The sequence below is a fragment of the Mauremys mutica genome, chromosome 3, assembly GCF_020497125.1.
Source record: "Mauremys mutica isolate MM-2020 ecotype Southern chromosome 3, ASM2049712v1, whole genome shotgun sequence".
Taxonomy (NCBI): domain Eukaryota; kingdom Metazoa; phylum Chordata; order Testudines; family Geoemydidae; genus Mauremys; species Mauremys mutica.
In genome coordinates this window covers 57,984,553-58,008,278 of record NC_059074.1, presented here as the reverse complement: position 1 = coordinate 58,008,278, position 23,726 = coordinate 57,984,553, and the positions used below count along the sequence as shown (strand labels likewise).

Sequence of the window (23,726 nt, the reverse complement as noted above, 5' to 3'; positions counted from 1 at the left end):
ATTAAATAATAAAATAATGTTCTCTTTACATAAAAATGTGGTATCACAATGATTTAATTAATAAAGATGTAAAAGAGCTGACTAGATGACAATGCAAATATTTGTTTAAAAAATAAAACCAAACGAAAAATTATGTTTGGACTTGTTTGCATAAAAAAATCTCAAGTATCTAAGACCATAAAATGAGACTAAACAATATATACTTATGAGAAAGTGGAACGGGAAATACTAAAACAATACATCTAAATATTTATTACTAGTAACAACTGCTATACCAACACAAAAGGACAGGATACAGTACATCTCAAGTGAAAGTACTTTAGAGTGAAGCTAATTTACTTGAGAAAATCATATTACATTCTAAACAGGAAGGGGCACTTCTACTCAGTTCTTACCTAACCAATAGTTCATCTGTAAATCTTGGTATTTCTGCATTAGGGCAATCACAAAGGAGCAAAATATCCTGTCTAATCACTGATTTGGTTTTAGCACATGCAGGCAGAGTTGAGCTTTATAAATTAAAATGATTTAAAATAAAAATAAAATTTAATTTCACATGTAATCAAAACCATACACATAAAGAAAGAAACGAGACATAATGAAAAGAAAACTGTAATACTACTTAACTCCAATACTGACATTTCAGTAGAGTTTAATGATACAAGAATTCTAGACAATACAGAGGTTGCAGCTGTTTATGACACTTATGCAAGAATTAATTTTAGATAGTTGAATCTAGTTATGTTTATAAATATATGTTTTTATCTGTTAAAGTTTTCTAGAAAGTACCACTATATTATTATAATGTGTATGTTTGTTTAAATAATTTAAGTGAATACTTACTTACCTGTAAATATTCCAGTGAATACCGTTCTCTAGTAAAGGCATCTTGGGTGGTAATGTTTTATAGTGCCTAACAGAATTTCTTGAATGTGGCAGAACAGAAGAAAACAAAAACAAAAACAAAGCATGCCAGAAATGGAAATATAGGTAAAGGTAGAACAATGTTAACTAGAATGAAGACTATGTAATGTGCATAATACTATAGCACGTTTGAACTGCTATATGCATAGAATTCTCAATGTATCCTTTTCTCCATTCAACCAACATGTAATTTCAGGACCAGATCTCCTATGCATGCAAATTCAGTAAACCTACTCACATAAGTAAATTTAGAGTAATATAAGAGGTCTGAATTTTCCTCTGGAACTAAAATACCTTGGAATCTTTTCAATTTTTGATTAAAATGTATAAGCTGTTGTAAAACATGAAGTTGGTATTTAACTTGCTATTTTTACGCTACTTTATTTTAATCTACCTTGTGTGATTTAATGATTCCTTCTAGTTATCTATACGATAAATTAAAAGCCTTCGCTTCTATATACAATATCACAAACTAAACCACAAGTTGTATTAGTATTAAAAAATGTCATGAGTTAAAGTCCTTTAGAGGTGGTATACTAGGGGCCAGGTTCACAATGGGACTTTAGGCATTGCTATGCTGAGTACCTAAAAATTCACTTGTATTCACAATGACTGAGTTAGGCATCTAGGTTCCCTATATGGGGAGAGATAGGACCCTAAACATAGGATTCACAAAAGGCAGCAAACTAGGCCAGGGGCCGTCTAAACTAATCAATGAGATGGTGATGAGAGGGTGTGTCCTGAGCCCTGCCTCTCATCAGGTGTCTAAGGTGTTTCTTGCAAGAAATGCCACCAGTGATGGTGATGCCAGTGCTTACTTTTAGCCCAGAGGTTAGAACACTCTGTTGAGATGTAGGGGACCCTAGGTTCAATACCCCCATGTTTGATGAGGAGAAAGGATTTAAACAGGGGACCTCCCATTGCTCATAAGGTTGCCCAAACCACTGGGTTTAGGGATATTCTGATGTGTGGCTCCTTCAGTCTCCACTGTTGATGTGGTCCCACTTTAGATAAATAATTAGAGAGCTATTGGAGCAGGGGGGCTGGATCCTAAGTCTTCTACCTCCCAAGTGAAAGCCCTAAACACCAGTCATAGAGTTGTTCTCACATACACTCTCTTCTCTGGCCCAATGACTATTTAAGTATTTAATCCAACGTGGAACAGCTTCAAGAGGAAAGATGGAGGGAGCCACATATAAGAATATCCCATAGCTCAGTGGCTAAGCCAACATCACCTGAGGTTGGGCAGGGAGACCTCATGTTCAAATCCTTTCTCCCAGTCAAGCAGAAGGGGAAATTAAACCCAGGTCTCCCACTTCCCACGTGATCATTCTAACTACTGGGCTAAAAGCTATGAAACAGAGACCAGCCCTCTTCCCTGCCCCCAGGAATTTGAAAGGGCCCTGATCTAGTTAGCAAGCTCAGAGCTGGCCTACCAGATCGAGCCTCACAGGTGAGAAAGAGGAGAACACCTATCTTCCCGTTGGTGGATCATGCTCGGGCTTAAGCCATCTGGATGTCTAGAATGATGCACCAGTGCACATTCTCAGAGGCACCTTTCACAACAAAAATGTAGGTGCCAATGAGTTTAGGCACCTGCAAGATTAGGTGGCAACTGAGGGGGGTTTAAGAATGCCAGTGGCACCTAAATATCCTTTTGTGAATCTGTCCATAGATCACATTAAGTTAAACAGCATTAATAATGGTGAGCTAATTTAAAAAAACTATAGGAATTGGTTTATCTATCATCAAGGTACAATACCTCTGTGGTGTTAATGTATATCTACACAGATCTGGAAGTGTAATTTCCAGCTTGAGGAGACATACCCACATTAGCTCTGATCGAGCTAGCATGCTAAAAACAGAAGTGTAGTCACAGTGCCAGGAGAGGCTAGCCAACCCAAGTGCAGGTAGATCCTCCTGCTGCTCACATCACTGAGGCTACACTTCTATTCTGATTGAGGTAGCATACATATGTCTTCTCAAGCTAGGAATTACACCTCCAGTTTGAAGCATAGGCATACCTTTGGATGAGAACTGTTTACGTCATATACCAAGGCCACAGTACATAACATTTTAGAACTAGGAGTGTGGACTACCCTATCCAAATGCAACTCCAGGAGAAATGTAAAGGAAGAATGTAACTACCCAAATTGAAATCTGTCCCAGATAATGCAGTTAACTGGAATTAAAACCTAAGCTTTTATGGAGTGTCCACACATTCCACCAAGGTAGGGCTTGGGTGGGACAGGCAGGAGAATATGCACCCTGGAGATCCTTGCCACCTCCAGGTGTGATTCCTCTCAATAGCATTCCTTGACTCCACATGGGATTTAGAGATGGGTGCATCTGTATCCCTGTATCTGAACACCTCCATATGAGAGGGATTCTGAATCTGAATCCTGCTTTTAAAGCTTGGACCATCTCTAATTAATGTCACATACACACTATACTCTAAACTAAAACTATCAATAATAATAAATACAATGCAATACAGTAAGATGTCTAGAAGATAAGAATTTATTACTACAGCACTATGCCCATAGCATGCCTAAACTGTACAGTTACACCAATTTTAAATGAGTGTGCAGAAAAAATGTCAAACAACATAGATGCCCAATAACTTGTTGAGTGGGCATATGAGACAATGGCATCCAAGCCATTCGTCTTTTTTGGACTCTGAATTTAATGGGAGTTGGATCATGCCCCATAAGTCTTGTAACTCATTTTAGCAACCAATCTATTATTATACTATTATACTTCTACTGCTGTGTGGTGGGCTAGCTTCCATGCATAACAATGTGTCATCACTGTATTGATAACAGTACTTCAGAGTGACAACCTAGCACGTTGCGGAGCATCTAATATGGAGTTAACCCACCGTACCAAGTACATTCAGCAATAAATAAGCTGTTCAATGGATACTGTCATATTTCATAACTCCATTATATTACTGCAGAGTATGGGAACTATTATATAAATATACATATCAAATACATTATTAAAAGTATTATACTGTTAATACAATATCCAATTTTATTTTTTTTAAATAGGTGTATTTGGTGCTGAACTTGAAAGTGAGGAAACAACAGTGACTAGAGCAAGGCATAACATAGGCAAGTGCCGTGTGAAATTACATGAGTGCACCTCCATTCTGACCTGTATCCCACTTGTGAGCAATTTGTCAGAATACTGTTGATCATGCTAAATTATGTTGAGGCTTTGTGCTACAATTAAAACTCCACTAGGGGCCAGATAAAAGTCACCATACTGTGTTTCATATAAGAACTAAGTGAGAATTTCAAATATTTGTAACTCAGCCATTTTAAAGTAATTGATGATCTGTAAGGGGAAAGGAGCAAACACAGATTCAGAAAGAGACAAGGAGATGCAGAAGTGGGAGCCAAAAAAAGAAAGGCCAGAAGAGGGACGTGGAGGAACAGGAGCTGCATGATCCCATGAAGCTGACATAAAAAGAAAGGGGGCCAGGAACAACAGAGAAGCAGGGACTGAAATGATTTATTAAATGTTGAAACACTGAAGCACAGACTTCCTCAGTCACAGAAAGTTAGCCTGCAGTTCTTTTCTAATGATAATAGTTTAAGTTTGAAATGAACTTTAATGGAACAGTTGCACTGATGCTGAAGTTCTTATAAACTATATAATACTTTCTAAGTATTATACAGTGTAACTGAACCTAACCATAAATTCATCCCTCCACTATCATTGATGAGACCTGGACAATTAAAACTATCCTGGACAAATTTGTGAAAATCATTGTGTAGGGAACAATCCTGCAGACCAGTGGTGCATTGGACTGCATGGTTTTACAGGGTCTATTTCAATCCTAATTTCTAAGATTAAGTAAAATGTTACTAATGATCAGTTTGTGAGTAGAAAAGTACATACATGTTTTGCTTAGTTCTCATAACTGGACCATCTACAAAAAAGTTGATTGCACACAATGACACTTATGTTTACCAGAAGAGGAGAAACAGAAAGAGATATACAAAGATTTTAAGAAAGTGCTTCCAATTTATCCTAACAAAATTAAAATAAAATTGAAAATGCCTCAGTACTCTTAAAATTAGATCAGAAAAATATTTTTCTTTGCTTACTAATAAGCAATTTGTTTAGACAAATTTTAGATCTGAAGTAAAGTGATCACTATCTAATGCAGGGATTGGCAACCTTTGGTACACGGCCCACCAGGATAAGCACCCTGGCGGGCCAGGCTGGTTTGTTTACCTGCCACATCCGCAGGTTTGGCTGATCGCAGCTCCCACAGCCCGCGCCGCTTCCCGCAGCCCCCATTGGCCTGGAGCGGCGAATCACAGCCAGTGGGAGCCGCGATCGGCCAAACCTGCAGATGCGGCAGGTAAACAAACTGGCCCGCATTCCAAAGGTTGCTGATCCCTGATCTAATGTAACAAAAGCATGGGAATAAACTGTGACTACACTTTTTCTTCAATTTTTATAATTAAGTCAATGCTTTTTCCAGATATTTGTTTAATTTCTGTGGTATATGACCAGAGGTAGGCTGGTGAGATTGATCAGGTAGGTTTTGTTTTTGCAAACCCAAGAATGGTTCATATCAGGATTCCATATTATCGAAAGCTCCAAAATTTAGGAAAGGGTGTCAGAGTGAAGACGGGTCCAAGCTGTATCTGGACACAACCTTTAGCAATATGTGGGAACAAGCGTTGAAATAAGATGGGAAACTTTAGGTCTAGGGCTCCCATGAGGTGGTTTAATCCTGGTTCCTTCTTATATCAACCACCAAAGTTCACCATGGGTTTGGGTGTTAGATAATGTACAAAGTTGAGTTTTGGCCCATCTCTGCTAGAGACTCTCCCCAGATTCCCAGTTCCTGTAAATCAGTGTCCTCCATTAAATCTGGTCCTTAGATCTTTCTGTCTATACAGTGCATAATGAACTATAGGATTCAAGCTGAATACATAGAAAGACCCAGCTTTTCAATATGGCCACAGATATTTCTTATCCCAGGGAAATTGGAAATCAAGCATCCGATTCACCAGGGTGTTACTTAAATTTTATGTCAGTGTAATTCCACTGAGGTTACGATAATGAATTGGTGTAAATCTAGTGTAACACAATGGTGCATCAGTCAATGTGATGCACCACTGTGTTACACCAGAGTCTGAGTAGACAACAAGTACATAAAACATAACCAACTCTCAGCAGATACAGTATGACACATTGCCAAAGTATCTAACCTTTTGATTTATGGACTTATTTGTTTAGAAAGTAAAATGTCTGCTAAATGGCATGGAATCATTCCTTATTACACGGATTCAGAGTAAATGGCTTCCAGTTTAAAATGTGAAGAGAAGTTTCAGGGATTTCTAACTGCTAGCAGGTAGCCTGTGTACTCTCAACACCAGTATGCTCTAGTTAGGCTCTAAAGAGTAGTTTCCTGATTTAAAAAATTGTAATTAAACAAAATCTTCCAAATGGGAATCCAGGGAGATACCAAAACTAAAGATGTGTCTTTTCTGAGGTATGAAATATTGCCTCGTGTTGCAAAAGCATTAAAAATTAATTCAGATGTTACAAGCTCTGAGCCTACAAATATTTATTTATATGTTTAACTTAAACACATAAGCAGTCCCAGTACTTCACTGAAGGTCCATCTCCCTACAGAATAATTTAAATTTGGGGCTCAGCCCCACACTAGTGCTAGGTCCTTTCTTTTTGAGTTCTTGAGTGCTGTAGGACATACTGGAGCCTGGAGTCAATGTGGAGTATTGCAGTCTCTCAGATTGGGAGTCCTCACAGAATATAGCGCATTTATCAATTCAAAGCAGGGAAATGCCCTAGCAGGGCCCAGCACAGACAAAGCCAAAACTAAAATTCTAAATGGAAGGTAGGAAACAATGGGTACATCTATTCTGCAAAAAACAACCAACCAACCACACAAACCACATCAGCAAGTTTCAGAGCCTGGATTTACAGACTTGGCTCTACAGACTTGGGCTTCCAGGGCTCATGCTACATTACAAAAATAGCAGAATCGACATTCCCACTCGGGCTGGAGCTCAGGCTCTGAGACCCACCCACTTGCCAGGGTTTAGAGCCTAAGCAGAAACATCTATGCTGCTAATTGTAGTGCCATAGTGCAAGCCATGTGAGCCCACGTCCGTAGCCCTGGACACTAAGACTTGCTGTCACAGGTATTTTTTTTTTGCAGTGTAGACATACCCAAGTGAGAGTTATCAGGTGAAGCACAGTGATATGCAACCTTTGTTTATCTAGCCATGCGCTCTTCTGAGGAATTTTCTTCAAGTTTGTTATCAAAACACAAAAAGTGTTTTTAATTTTACATAATAATAAAGGAAAGAAATCAAACAACCATAAAAAATCCAAAAAAACCCAAAAGAAACTTTATAAAACCACAATAATACTGCCGTGCATTTGAAAATCAGGCCTTTTACTTGCTAGACAGGTAATCTACCACAAAATTATATGCTGCAAAAATATTTGTATTATTTAATTTCAAATATGACTGTTGACACTTATTTTACTTCTAGGCTTTCAACTACTCTAATCATAACTATCAAAGTAAACAAACATATATAAAAATCTTGATCAGTTCTTTTTAAAAAAGAAATTAATTAAATGACAATTCAATTACATGTTAAGAAAACAGTGTCCATTACTTACTGTAATATTAATAAAGCTGAAGGAAATGATTGGGCTAGTGAAGTACACAGAAACTAACCACAAGAAATGATGGTTATTGAATTCCTGTATTTACCTGGTGGTATGTAGGCACTCTGCACTTCTTCCTCGTTTTGCTCTGGGCAGCATAAGAAGCTCACTGCACAGACAGGATGGATGGTGAGTGAAACAGATATAAATATGAAGCATTAGATGACATGAGTTATGCAAATGATATGCAAATGAAAATGTAAAAAAAGAAACCAGAAAGCTCAGACTGAGATAGCTGTCTTGAGAGTGTTCAAACTGAAACAAATTACAATGCCGCTCTAAAATATAAGCAATAAAGTACCTATGACAACTATATAGTCAGATAATACTTTTAAGTGGACATCAAATTTTGTCTTTTTCTTTTTTTAAATTTTGAAGTTACTTTAGAGATTTTAATATTAAAAATTGACAGGATTCTTTATCAAATTACATTGCTATGGCAATCTTCTAGTTCTTGAAGTAGATATTTATTAAAACATGGCAGCATGATAATAAAAATGGAATTCTAGAAGCTCCATTTTTTGAACCCAGACAAGACTGTGTGTATGCTGACAGGTGGTGGGGAGTTATAAACATAGTTTTATGCTCTAGTGAATACAGTGTAAGGAGCATCAACTCATCATTTTGGTGAAAAGAAAAATATTTGTCCACTAAAATATTAAGTTTATTCAAATGTAAATTCTGATCTAAAGCTTTCTGATTACAATATTTTGTTATACATCCCTTTACAGAAATAGAAAATGTGTTAATCAGTTATCAAAATCTCCTTTCTAACCATTTCTATTTTACAGTCCACTTATTCCATCATTGCAACCATCAGTATATTACAAGAGCCAAGCACTACAGCCAACAATATAGCTACTGTAAATCAATCATTTCTATCTTTAATAAACATGATTGTGATAACAGCATGTCCCTTTGGTGATTTTTATGAATATCTGCACTTCAGTGCAAATCACAAAGAGAAGTCCCAGAATCTCCTTATTGTTATTGACACCAAAGTGAAGCTAAAGTTCATAAAGATGCATCATTTAAAAAGAATCAAAGAATCATATGAAGTACTATGGTAACAGAGAGAGAAAAGATATAAAAATTATGCAAGGTGGCAAAATGCTCAATTACTTCCATGCCTCAAATTGTCATTAAACTACACATTTCACTATGGAAACTGGTATATCATAAGCAATATTTATGTAATATAATAAACCAGGGAAATCAAAATCACGGCTTGCAATCCACGTGTGAGATTTAAGTTTGCATCTGGAACTACAGGCCTGATTTTGATGCAACAAAATATGTTAAAGGTGAACTGAATTGTTTTTCTTAAAAGGAAAGAACAATAAAACTATTTAATATCTCATATCATTAGCCGAATTTATGTGGGGACTTCCAAATTACAAATAAATACAATATAATTTAAAACAAAGTAATTGAAAATAAAATTCCTCTTATTTCTAAGGGTTCTGTGTTTCTTTTGAAAGAATTGAGGACATTACAACAGCCAAAGCACTGTAAGGATGCAGGACCATCATGGCTTAGTTATCAGAGGATACGTCTACACTGCGACTAGATGCCTGCAGCTGGCCTGTGCCAGCTGACTCAGGTTCACAGGACTCGGGATAAGGGGCTGTTTAATTGTGGTGTAGACATTCGGGCTCGGGACGCAGCCCAAACTCTGGGACACTTCCATTTTGCAGGGTCCTAGAGCCTGGGCTCCAGCCTAAGCCTGAAGGTCTACACTGTAGTTAAAAAGCCCCTTAGCATGAGCCCCACAAGCCAGAGTTAGGGCTGGCATGGGCTGGCTGTGGGTTTTTAACTGCAGTGTAGACAGAGACAACATAAAATGCTATAGGAGAAACAATGAGGAGTCCTTGTGGCACCTTAGAAACTAACAAATTTATTTGGGCATAAGCTTCTGTGGGCTAAAACCCACTTCATCAGATTCATGGAATGAAAGATACAGTAGGCAGGTATAAATACACAGCACAGGAAAATATGGGAGTTGCCTTACCAAGTGTGGGGCGGTCAGTGCTAACGAGGCCAATTCAATCAGGGTGGATGTGGCCATTCCCAACAGTTGACAAGAAGGTGTGAATATTAACAGAGGGGAAATTACCTTTTATAGTTGTGACGGGCTGGATCACAGAAACCCCCTGGGAGCTGCCAACCGATGTGCCAAGACTACTTCTACCTTTGCTTTCCCTGCCAGCTTAGGACTCCAGCACCCTGTCTTGCTGAGCAAGACACTCCCGTCAGCTCCAACAAAGACCCAGGGTCTGACTTACTTGCCCCCAAACTGCAGGTTTACCTGAAAGCAGCTCACAGAAGTGTGCTTGTCTTTAACACCCAGATGCCCAACTCCCAATGGGGTCTAAACCCAAATAAATCCATTTTACCCTGTATAAAGCTTATTCAGGGTAAACTCATAAATTGTTTGCCCTCTATAGAACTGATAGGGAGATATGCATGGCTGTTTGCTCCCCCAGGTATTAATACATACTCTGAGTCAATTAATAAGTAAAAAGTGATTTTATTAAATACAGAAAGTAGGATTTAAGTGGTTCCAAGTAGTAACAGACAGAACAAAGTAAGTCACCAAGCAAAATAAAATAAAATGCGCAAATCTATGTCTAATCAAACTGAATACAGATAAACTCACCCTTAGAGATGCTTCAGTAAGTTTTTTCCTCAGACTGGACACCTTCCAGGCCTGGGCACAATTCTTTCCCCTGGTACAGCTCTTGTTCCAGCTCAGGTGGTAGCTAGGGGATTCTTCATGATGGCTCCTCTCTCCTCTTTGTTCTGTTTTCCCCTCTTTTGCATAAGGCGGGAATCCTTTGTCCCTCTCTGGGTTCCCACCCCCTCCTTCTCAATGGAAAGACACCAGGTTAAAGATGGATTCCAGTTCAGGTGACACTGCTGATGAGGCCAATTCAATAGTGCTGACGAGGCCAATTCAATCAGGGTGAGTGTGGCCCATTCCCAACAGTTGACAAGAAGGTGTGAATATTAACAGAGGGAAAATTAGTAGAGGGAAAATTACTTTTTGTAGTGATCCCGCCACACGCAGTCTTTATTTAGGCCTAATTTGATGGTGTCAAGTTAGACTTAGAACAATGCTTCCTCAGCTCTCGTCCCCTAGTGCCTCTACTCTACTTGTGTTACACTGAATATCTTCATCATCTGGACCCATGGGAAGGAGGCCCTTCAGGGATTTCAACAATTTCCACACCACCATCAACCTCAGCCTGGACCAGTCCACACAAGAGATCCACTTCCTGGACACTACAGTGCAAATAAGTGATGGTCACATAAATACCACCCTATACTGGAAACCTACTGACCACTATACTTACCTACATGCCTTCAGCTTTCGTCCAGACCACATCACATGATCCATTGTCTATAGCCAAGCCCTAAGATACAACCACATTTGCTCCAATCCCTCAGACACAGACAAACACCTACAGGATCTCTACAAAGCGTTCTTAAAACTACAATACCCACCTGGGGAAGTGAAGAAACAAATTGACAGATCCAGAAGGGTACCCAGAAGTCACCTACTAAAGGACAGGCCCAACAAAGAAAGTAACAGAACGCCACTAGCCATCACCTACAGCCCCCAATTAAAACCTCTCCAGCACATCATCAAGGATCTACAACCTATTCTGGAGGATGATCCCTCACTCTCACGGACCTTGGGAGACGGGCCAGTCCTTGCTTACAGACAGCCCCACAACCTGAAGCAAATACTCACCAGCAACCACACACCATACAACATAAACAATAACCCAGGAACCAATCCCTGCAACAAATCCCATTGCCAACTCTGTCCACATATCTATTCAAGGGACACCATCATAGGACCTAACCACATCAGCCACACCATCAGGGGCTCATTCACCTGACATCTACCAACGTGCTATATGCCATCATGTGCCAGCAATGCCCCTCTGCCATGTACATTGGCCAAACCAGATGGTCTCTATGCAAAAGAATAAATGGATGCAAATCAGACATCAAGAATTGTAACATTCCAAAACCAGTAGGAGAGGACTTCAATCTCCCTGGACACTCAATAACAGACTTTAAAGTGGTCATTCTTCAACAAAAACAACTTCAAAAACAGATTTCAATGAGAAACTGCAGAACTGGAATTAATTTGCAAACTTGACACCATCAAATTAGGCCTGAATAAAGATTGGGTGTGGCTGGGTGACTACAAAAAGTAACTACTTTTTATAAATATTATATTGCCTTATAAGGCAACTCCCATCTTTTCATGTGCTGCATATTTATCCTTGCCTACTGTATTTTTCACTCCATGCATCTGATGAAGTGGGTTATAGCCCACAAAAGCTTATGTCCAAATAAATTTGTTAGTCTCTAAGGTGCCACAAGGACTCCTCATTGTTTTTGCTGATACAGATTAACACGGCTACCCCCCTGAAACCTGTTATAGGAGAAGCACTAATGAAATCCAGAGGCAGAAAGGGAAGTGAATTTGGATCGTAGGTCAAATCTTAAAGTTCTTGCTCAATATTTACTCTGTCTTCATTCAGTCAAAGTTTGCCTATCAAGGACCTCAAGATTTGGCCCATTGAAAATAGTGATATAAAACACACCCATGCATGGAATATAACATAGCAAATAAATAAGGAATACAATTCTAATTATTTCATCGAATTGAAAAATAAATCATACTGGTAAGGTATTGATATTCTCATAATTAATGATGTTTTTGACACATTTACAGAAAAATGTATTCCTCTAGAAAAGATCTTTGAAAGAGATACTAGGTTATGTATATGAACATGGAGATTACCACATCTTATTTATAAACAAATGGATGGAATATAACACTGAGAAACCTATTTCACTGAGAATCAGATAATGATACCTGAATTCACAGCAGTCAGAATGATGACACCAGGCTAGATAGCTTTCCCCAGTAATTTTTTAATTAAAAAAAAATAGCAGCGGACACAATCCCAGTTCTGTTGGAAATATATCACAACTTGTTGCTGAACAATCTTCTAGATGGAATTTTATATGAGGTCATGATTCCTTTCCTAAATCTAAGGACTCTCTGTTATTGTTCCTTCATAATAATTTAAAAATAATATCTGAAATTTCCGAACAAAGATTATGAAGGTTATGACCAGGAATTATTCAGAATACCCAGTATTTGGGTGCTACCATAAGACAAATAAATAACCAGTAACAATTTGTATGGGTATGATCAGATGCAGTTAATAATTGTAGATTATTTCAGGCATGGGGATAGTAGGAACTTCTATGGATCTATCCATACACCTTTCCAGTGGATGTTATATTAGACAGATAGCAGCAGGTATGGATTTTGATAAGGAATTCTGTAAATGGGTGAACTTATTGCAAGAGCATATCAAGTAAAGGTTCTTTAAATTCTTAATCTTCTTCCGTGGTAGTAACTGCAACAGGCTCCCCCTTAAGATGCCTGTATTACTCATTGATAAGTTTGTGGTTCTCATGGGCCCTGCCACTAGAGATAAATAAACAGGAGTTGTATAGTGCTTTCCGAAATGACTGCAGTGCACCTTAAGTGGGGGGAGGTGTTGTCCAGCTTGCCAGGGGAAAGGGGAATAGCACTTTATGCGGGGGGGCGGGGGAGAGGGAGAGGGGCTCAGAAACTGCTGCAAAAAGAGAAATGGGTCAGCGTGGTGATGCTGACTCATCCCCAGGTACCAGAAGGCCTGGGGAATTGAATAGGGGCAAGCCTGGCAGGAGCAGCCCCTTTTCCCCAGACCAAGCTAAGTGGCACCCACCTTCCCTCCCCTCCCCTTGAGGTGGCAAAATACCAGGTTTGGTCAGGACCTGCTGTGGGCATCACACTAGCCGCTTCTTTCCAGGGGGGCTGGGAAGGAATTTTTTCCTCACCACCAGATTGGCCTAGGTGGAGTGGAGGAGGTTTTCGCCTTCCCCACAGTGGGTTCAGGGAGGGCTTTGTTATGGTGAGTAGGAAAGGGAGTTAGGCTATGATGTTGCAACGTGTTATGTACATGTGGGGCAGATGCCCAGGGCAGGTACTCCATAGGGAAGGGATACAGTGACCAGATAAATGGCTTTGTAAAGGACTTAAAAAGGAGGTGTTGGTTAAAGGAGCGGGGAAGAGGAGGGAGCCAAACCCCCTTCCTTATAGCACACTGTATCCCTCAGTGGAAGGGGGGAAATGGTAAGGTCCCAGCAAGGATTAGTTGGAGCACCTGGATGGAAAATGAAGGGGGGCTGGAGGAAGCCTCTGGACAGCTATTGAATGAACATGGAGTTACCTGCACTGTATAGGTTTATCTGCCAGGTAGTCTCAGACATCTAATAATGAAGTTGTGGCCTGATTAAAACCATACCAAGTGTCTCCTGTCCTCCTTTCAGAATAGCTGGACAACAGAAGTTTATTTAGAGGTGGGAGTGAAACAAGACTGTTGCAGCTGCTGTTTCTGGGAGAAGAAACTCCTGGCAGAGGTACAGGGGCCCCTCAGGATAGCAACACCCACCCACCCCATTTATCCATCAAAAGCTGGCTTCTCAAAGCAAGCGGAAGAGAATGGAAAACTCTCTTTCCCCAGTCGGAGTCCCACCCTAGCAGCCCCCCTCCCTTGACTCTGCTCTGATGGCTTCTACTTCACACAGCATCAGAGCAGAACCCCAAAGCCCTTCCATCCAAGCAGGAAGGGAGGAGATGTAAATATGATCCAAGAACACAGTCAGAATTTTTGCTTTTGACTGTGGGATATTTTGCATACACTTTTATTGTCTAAATTTGCACCTAGGAATATGAGTCACCCTTCAATGTCCCCCACTCCCTTTCAACCTCTACTTATGAGGAAGAATACTAAGGAAAATGTTCAATAAAAATATTTTTGAAAAATATGCATATTGAGTATATAACTACTTTACAATAAAGAATAAAACAGAACATACATATAAGGTGGAAAACATTGCAGTGTTAGCATCTTAACTGTAAAATTGATTTTTTTATGATTAAAAAGCATTTCAATTCACCTCTAAGAAGAAAATCAGTGGTAAAATCCAACCATACAATTCTGTACATATTTCTTGCCTACTTTTATTGTATGCCATGGTAAAACAAGTCTCAAGAAATTAAAACTATCGATAACACTTATTAATGCCTATATGTAAGTTATCTCATTTAACATTTGAAAAGGCAAGATCATGTACAAAACTGAATTAGGGATCACTGCAGAGGGCATTTGCTATTAAATTATTATGTTGCTTCAAAACCGGACAAAAGTTCCAGAAATATTTGCAGTTTTATTCCCTTCTCCCATTTCTCCACCCTACTACAGATGGCATTGTTCACAGTACGCTTGAGGAATCATTTTAAAATAGTAACATCGGGACTGATTTGGTCACCCTTACTCACACTGATAGGACTATTGACAAAGTAAGGGTAGCAGACTATAGGCCACTATGATTTAGCTATATGACATTTTCCCACAAAATAAGCAAGTGACCTACAAATATGAACAACCACAGTCACCATTATGTTTCCAAGTACTGCACCAAAATTTGTTCCTATTATTTCTATGCATAAACAAGGCAAAATTCCTGGTTTATTCTTCCTTCCTCTTTTCATATTCTATGCTACAAAAAATATTTTCAGTATGACTATAGAAGCTATTCCTTATCTGTTGCCTAATACTGATAAAAGCACCTTTACTCTCCTACTGTCATAATCGTGATTGTTCTTGTCAATTATGACCATTCCTGTCCCCTTTCCCATTAACCCAAATGTGCATTCAAACAAATACATTCAAACACTAGCCAAAAAGACAAAGACATTTCTATACATGTTCATAAGTTCAAGTTGAAAACATACCTTTCGTGATCTGACAAATACTGACTATCCATGTCTCTGGACCTGCGATCAACTGGACTTCGGGAGGCATCATGGTGTCTAGTTGGAGAACGTGATCTTCTCATTTGATGAATTTCATCTAAACTCCTAAAAGTGTTTATATAATACATATATGTATGATGGTTTTCTTCTCTCCATAGTTAACACAGTTTAACGGGTTACAAGGTTACAAGTTGCCTGCTGGAAAGTTTAATGTATGACTTTTCAAAAATATTATCTCTTCGGAAAAAAACCCTCATTTAGCATGGGTAACTGTAATTTTTACCCTTTTTAGAATTAAATTCTTTGTGAACACAGAACTCAGCAATGTTAATGAGGGACATGTTCCTGTATTTGGAGAACAGTTTGAGAGAACAGTTAGCAAGAATTCATTTTGAAGTGTATGGTTTTATAGTTTCATACCTAGGTTTCCAAAGGCAGAGTCCCGGGCTGTGGACCCTGGTCAATGGAAAGTCCTTGCAGCAGAAAGAAGTGTCTGTGACTACCCTTCAGCAAGGGTTAGGGTGGGACATGGTAGTCTGCACTATCCCTAAAATGTGTGCACTGCGTAGGAAGGGGCTGTGACTGTGTACATCTTCTGGAAGTTTCTGACCTGCTACGGAGTCTGACCTAAAAGTTCTCTTCCTATGGTGAAATTCCTGAGGGAAAGCAGCAGTGGAAATACCACTGATCACTTGAAGGACTGATTCCTGCCCCCGCCCCCCCACTCCTTAGGGGCAGTAACTGCCACACTTACAGGAGGGACCAAGATGCAGCCCTCTGTGCGAGTGGGAGTGAATCAAACCATATGTTTATACTGAGTTTCAGTGTTTTGCTGACAGACTGAAAGTTCCTGACTGTTTTTCCAAGAAGAGCTCAAACTTTGTTTTCTAAAAGGGAAGTGAAAGGTTGTATGGCCTTTCAGCTAGGTGTGAGGAGCAAAAAGAGAGGTCAGCTTCATGGCCTGTGCTGTGGAGGAACAAATTTCTTAAGTGCAACTCAGTCTCCCACTGTAAGGCCAGGAAAGACTGGCTGGCAACTTTGTAGTTAGTTCACTTGGATGGGATGGAGAATCTGGTGCCACTCTGGATTAAGCCAGCATGTGATTGGTACTGAAGAAAGTCTCTTATACTCATCTATGATCCAAGGGACATTATCTGCAACACAAGCCTTGGCTACACTCAGGGGCGGCTCTAGGATTTCCGCCGCCCCAAGCAGGGCGGCCTGCCGCGGGGGGCGCTCTAGCGGTCGCCGGTCCCACGGCTCCACTGGACCTCCCGCAGACATGCCTGTGGAGGGTCCGCTGGCCCCGCGGCTCCGGTGGACCTCCCGCAGGCACGCCTGTGGATGCTCCACTGGAGCCGCGGGACCAGCGGCCCCTCCACAGGCATGCCTGCGGGAAGTCCGCCGGAGCTGCCTTCCGCCCTCCCGCTGGGACGCCACCCCAAGCGCGCGCTTGGCGCGCTGGGGTCTGGACCCGGCCCTGGCTACACTAGAACACTTTTCTTTGTTACAGTAGCTGCCAGCATCAATACTACTATTATATTTATACAATCATATGAATAGGGCTTTATCCTTTTTTTTACCATCCTGTCAAAAGGCATGATCCCTGTTTACACTAGTGGCTAGTACCAAGTATAACTGCAGTATTCGTAGATGTTGCTCTATTGCAGGTACCAAGATTTCTAGTGTAGACACCTCCAGAGGACAGAGGAGTGAAAACTGAGAATGAGTGGATGAGGCTACGGGTTTCAAGAGAGGTTCAGAAAGCTCCCTCTCCTCTCCCTTCCTCCATACAGAGGAATGAAGGAGGTTGGTCAAGTTTTGAGTCTACCAACCCTGGCAATGTCTACATCTGAAAATGTAAAGCAGGAAAAACAACAAAAGAGATTCACTTATTCATTACATGTTGCCTACCAGAAGTTATACATACAGGAACTATATACTTAACTTTATTGCCAGTCTACATGTTATCATCATTCTCTGAAATATATCTTATGTTAAATATCATTTGGTATTTTATTGTTTTCTCTCTAACTAAACAAATCCCATAAAAAGAACCGTAGAATGTAATTTGTAGGAATTGGTAACTTCAGATTATTTGCTTGCAAAATCAGTTCATTCATGGTTATTAATGGCTTATTTTTATTTATTATTTATAGCACCCACAGTGGACTCACAAAAGGCACAGTCTCTATCTGAAAGAGCTTCCTATCTAAATTTTAGAAACAACACAATGATCAAAATGATAAACAGTAGGGAGGATGTCAGGTAAGGAAAGATTAGGGTTACAGTATTGCAATTAACAAGGAAGTAACCTGCTGGGTGCTTTAAACAGAGGATTAAGGATGTGTTAGGCTTCAAACAATTTATATGCTTCAATATTAAACTAACACATGAAGAAAAAGTAATACACTGTGAAAAATAATGAAGAGTTCAATCAGATGAAAGTGTCTGCTTGGTTACACAAATTTTGAATCACAAAGTGTTTCAGTAACTAATGTTGCTAACTTGTCAACCCTACCTCTGTAATGGCACATTTGGTAAACGTGAACGGGTCCTGCCCTGATCATCACCACGGTGAGGAGATACAGATCGTGAACGATGATGTGTTGTTCTTTGCTGTTCTGGCACAGTTAACGTTGTAGATCTACTTTCTCTAGTATTAGATCTATAACCTACTGGTAAAAGTGCAACAAAATGATGTTAGACAATAAGGATCTGGGTCTGCAAACATGCAGGTAATGGTTGGTCTTTCCAGGAAAGCACATCTAAATGATTACAAGATTTTCAAGTAGTCATTTAGTCATTTGTAAATCCTGAAATGTCATGCAGCCAGGATTAATTACTAGCATTACCTTTAAATGTAATGTGTGTATATGTATAGAGGCAGAGAAACTGAGAGGAGTTTGGGTGCATACTGGGATATTCCTGGAGAGGGGAGGCGTCAACAAGTCACCTGAATTGGGGGATATTAACTAAAATCTAATGCCTTAGGTATTACTGCTCACTGGAGGTCACTTCTTCTACACTGTGAACATGGTAATTGTTCTACACTGTGAACAATTCAGTGTTTGTTTTATGAAATCAAAGCAATTTAGGTTATTTTCATCTAAACTACCTGCCCACCATGAACGGGAGAAGCAGCTGGTAAGGAACAGAAGAGCATCCCTGAGATAAAGAGATGTCCCCCAAGCCAGTTTCAGCTGAGTTCTAAGTGAACCAGACCAGAGTCACTCTTATTGCAACGAACATAAAAAGTATTGACATTACGTTAAACATAGTAATTGGATACCACAGATACTGTATAAGTAATTTTCCTGTGAATAATATGAGTGAACAGCAAATGGTTTGCTAAGTACAATTTTAAAAAAATTGTTTAGAATTAAAAATCATTATCAGGATGTTAGTTCAATTTTAAAAATTGCTTTTATCAACATTTCCAAACAAAAATACTTGAGCAGCAGCTTCTTATTCATTTAACTATCAAGAGTAGTATTCAGCATATAATTTTTGTTCTTCTTCAATATTTACGTTATATCAGTACCAAAATCCCCCCCACCCAAAGGACTGTGATACACTGCTATGCAATATACAAACCAAAGATTCACAGAGTTTGCAATCTCATGCAACAACTGAGCACATGGCATACCTGAATGAATGTTTAGATTTTGGGGAAATCATTAGCTACAGCAAGGAATAATCTGAACTCCTGCTTTAGCAACAGAGTGGAAAGAGAAACTCATTTTGAACAACTGTGTTATATTTTTAAAAAGTCAACACAGGTTCTGTATTCACATGATTCTGGGATGTTTAATACTACAAAACCATGTAACATACAAAGGTGGCAGCTCCCTTAAAACAACACTTTCCCCTATTCTGTAGCACTTTGGCATTGTTACTTCAACACCAAGAAACAATTAACAATGGTAAGAATAACTTTAGCATAGAGCTTCATAATTACCATAACAACAACATAGTTGGTAATGTAACCGATGAGGTAGCAAAGGGACAAAGAGTGGGCTTGAGAGGAACAAAATAAATTCAATTTTCTTACACATTATAGGCTAGATTACGCCACCCTTACTCATGCTGAGGAGCACCTTAATCCCAGACAAGTCCTAGTGTAGTCAATAGCACTACTAAGGAAGCAATATACTACTTACTTAGTGTGAGAAAGGCTGGCAGTATCCGGTCTTAAAAGATTTGGCAATGGGATTTCCAGGAAGAGATGTTGGACAAGCAAGTGTACATTCTAATCTGAATGAAGTGAAGTAGTTTGGGGTTTAGAGATATTGTGAAATCCTGGCCCTATTAAAGATAATGAGAGTTTTCCCTGTGGATTCAGTGTAAGTTATCAACATAGAGGCAGGAGCTGACATGTGACTAGATGAGCTTGCTCAATGAAAGGGTAGAATCCTGAAAGACTTAAGACAGAAAAGGCGGCGGAACTCCCAACAGATAGAAAAATGAGACTGGAAAGATAGGAAGAGACCACGAAAGAAAGAATTTCTTCAAGAAGGGAGTGATCCATTATGTTAATGGCAGTCATTTCATGTCAGTTATCTATCTAGAAACTTTTAATGAACCTTATGGCCATCTGATATTGTATCTCTGCTAAATATATGTTTGATTCCACGCACATGAGATACTGTTTCAAAGCCTGGAATGTATCATTTGTAAATCTCTTTTTTTTAAAAGAGCAAGTTAGGATAAAGCAACAAAATATGGGATCTTAATTGTTTTTCCTCACTTGTAGATCGTCTGATAGCAAGTTTCAAATGTTAAGTTTGGATGACATTAGAATTGCACCAAATCAGAGAATCAAATATTAAAAGATGGAAAGAGAAAAAAGAAAAGTAGCAAAAAGACTCACATCAGAACCATACCTTACACACACACACATCCTTTAGCTTTTGTTTAATTATCTTGTTATCACTTCACATATGTCTCCAACCCAAAAGCCATCTGATAGTGCATGTGTGAAAGTTATGTTCAAAAATAATTTGGGGACTTAAGCCTGGTCTACACTAAGGGCGGGGGTCGAACTAGGGTACGCAAGTTCAGCTACGCGAATAGCGTAGCTGAACTCGAAGTACCCTAGTTCGACTTACTTACCCGTCCAGACGCGGCGGGGTCGAACTCCGCGGCTCCAAGGTCGACTCCGCCACCGCCGTTCGCGGTGGTGGAGTTCTGGAGTTGACCGGAGCGCGCGGGGAGTTCAAACTATCGCGTCTTGATTAGACGCGATAGTTCGAACTCGGAGAAGTAGAACTCACCGCGTCGACCCGCGCAGTGAGTATGGACCTGCCCTTAGCTTCTCAGGCAATCTGAGATTGATGCATAACACTGACGATGTTTTCCAACTGCAGCAGCAGAGTTGAGTCTCACTTGCTGTTTAACTCTAACTTGTGTGTCTTAATATAAGTTTAGCATTGCACCTTCCTTTATCAGACCATTATTTTTTTTATAAAATTTGCCCTTTCATAAGAGTTCAGGCTGCATGCACAAATGCAGTAAAGCATATAACTTCACACATATATATACACACAGATTTCTTACAGACAGAAACTAGAAGGAAACCAACTCTACAGTCTCTCTCATCAATATCTGACAAATGTCAAAGGAATTAAACATGTTATACACATTAAGTTCTGAAGGCCAGTTAACTTGGGCTCTGCCAGATCAGCTAGTAAAATGGGTTTGCATGAGCTGGTAGAACTAGTTTGGAAATGAGTTTCTTCCAGCCAGCCTACTCACATTAATTTAGCAACCGTTAGTATCAACTCAACTGTCATGGATGCCAGAGACTTCAAAAGCAGAGAGGTGGTCTCTGAGACAGCAAAGGCCCAAGTTACATATGGCTCATGAATTCTTCAAAGGGACATTTAGGCACCGAATTCCTAATGACTTTCAATGGAACTCAGGCATCTAAGTGCTATTTGAGCCTTCGAAAATCTATTCCAATGAGTGCTGTTGTCATATACATTTTGAAAGACTGCTTTGTGGGATGGAAGATAGGTCATTGCAGATGGGGAATTGTTGCCCAGAATGAACTGGTAAGTGAAAAGCCCCATATAGTTTAAATAAGGAATAGTGCAGCCTTAGAGATGAGTAAGGGATTACACATGCCAATATCTGTACCCCCATCTGCAAAAGGAAAAAAAATAATGTGAAAAAATGATGGAAATCATTTTATTTAAAATATTTTTCTATTTCATTTGATGAAAGAATGAAGAAAATCACTCCATTAAACATAATACTAGTGCTACGGATATTGGGACAAATTCTCTTCTTGATTATTAAAGTACTATTGCTTTACATTGATGTAAATGAGAGCAGAGTTTAGCCCATTCAGCAATTCAGTGATATCTCACACAAATGGCAAAAATGCAATGAATAACTGCTGTTTGTAGGTTATTTTAATCATAGATTAAGGAGAACTTTTCAAATACTACCATATTTTTAGTATGTTCAGTAACTTTCACAAGTAGATTTTACATAGAAAACCTGATTTAGTTTGGGTGGGTAAACAGCAACTCTTTACTAGTCTGTCATGAATGGGAATTTTAATCTTGTGATTTGTGGCAACTACCAATGAAATATACTTAAGGTATGGTATCTAAAATATGTCCCCATGTTTTATTTTATTGAATATACAAAGGGTGCTACCCTAAAGTGGGATCAAGATATTCTCTCTCTATATTTATACATTTATGCACATTTACGGTAATGATAATTCATGAATGCTTATGAAAAGTATAAAAGATATAGCCATGCCACATGCATTTTAATTTGCAACCATGCATTTTAAATATATTCCATGGAGGATTGCATTATATCTGGGTTTCAAGCAAGAAGCAAAATAAAAAAAATGCAATGGATATTGAAATTTTAATTAGTATTTGAACTGAATTATTAGAATTAAAATTGTAGTTTCACTTATGCTTAGAGCATTGTGAAGTAACAAACAAACAGCTTTGAACCATCTAATGCAGAATCCAAACAGTCACATCTAAACAGAAATATTAATTAGTACATAAAAGTACATTTTAATTTAATTTAGAAGGAAAGACACCACAGAGTAATTAGTCATACTGTTTTCTCCATAATACAATCTCCAAAACCAGCATCCTACAGGAGTCTGGAAAATTAGAGGGGGAGGAGGGAAGGAACAGCAAAAAGAAGCAGGACCATGCTCTTCACCCACGCACCTGGAGGAACTACTCCAATACCATCATCAACATCATAATCTGAGATGTCACTATCACTGATTCGCTGAGATCCTGCACAACAGTAAGGCAAATAAATACCTGTATATCTGGTTATATTGGAAAATGTAAAAATATGTTTAAATAAAAACTCTAGTTATTCCTGTGATTCAAACACAGGGTGATTTTATATTTAAACAATATGAAATGAGAATTAAACTGAATTTAGAATGAGGGCACAGTCTGATATCTATATGCTTATTTTTTTAATGTGCCAGTTTCAACAGTATCTAGTTGCTACAGCTACTATGAGTGCATCAATTAATTACGAAGTTATGCACTGTCTGGAAATTATTAGTTTCCTTACTCTTACTCTTCTTAACAGGCTGGTAAAAGATCAGAAAATAACTGAGAAAGTATCTTTAGAATTTGTTCCATATTGCTTTCATATTTTGAAAATTTAATTTAATTTCAGACAAAATGGTACCGTAGAGTTGACAGGCTGCAGCTATTTCCATATAGCAATTATTTTAACCCCTACTATGCAAGCCTTGGGATGCTATGGCTCTGAGAAATGCCACTTTTTAAAAACCATTGTTTTCACATTTAAAGTCTCAAAAAATTAATACCTGATCAGAGAAGGCCAGGTTTTGACTATTGGACTATTTTGTGATTTTCATCTTCCCAAACACACACATACAAACACTTTCTGTGTAGCAAAAGCAAATTTTCTATCTGGATAATAAGTGTGTTGGAGGTTGAAATGATCAATATACTAAAAGCAGCTTCCAGGCTTTAGAGTCCTTGAAGCTTTTTTTTTTTAAATAAAAAGACCCAACATTTATTAATAATAAAAACATCCCAATTTTCTTGTTAAAATCATTTATTCTGCTCAGTTCAGTGTGTTTAACAAAGACAGCTATGCAAAAACCAACATTTCAAACTATAGGTAATTTCAACAA

The 23,726-nt window shown here is 38.9% G+C and overlaps 1 protein-coding gene across 3 annotated transcripts in view; it reads right to left on the bottom strand.

The window, feature by feature from the left end:
* The window catches only part of RIMS1 (regulating synaptic membrane exocytosis 1), a 348,972-nt gene that overhangs the window by 167,677 nt on the left and 157,569 nt on the right, over positions 1 to 23,726 (bottom strand). For all 3 annotated transcript variants that reach the window (XM_045010069.1, XM_045010070.1, XM_045010068.1), the window contains exons 13-15: positions 18,078 to 18,234; positions 15,536 to 15,661; positions 7,703 to 7,765 (exon numbers count right to left, since the gene is read on the bottom strand). In XM_045010069.1, the coding sequence (XP_044866004.1) occupies positions 7,703 to 7,765; positions 15,536 to 15,661; positions 18,078 to 18,234 (346 nt within the window). The remainder of the gene's footprint in view (positions 1 to 7,702; positions 7,766 to 15,535; positions 15,662 to 18,077; positions 18,235 to 23,726) is intronic.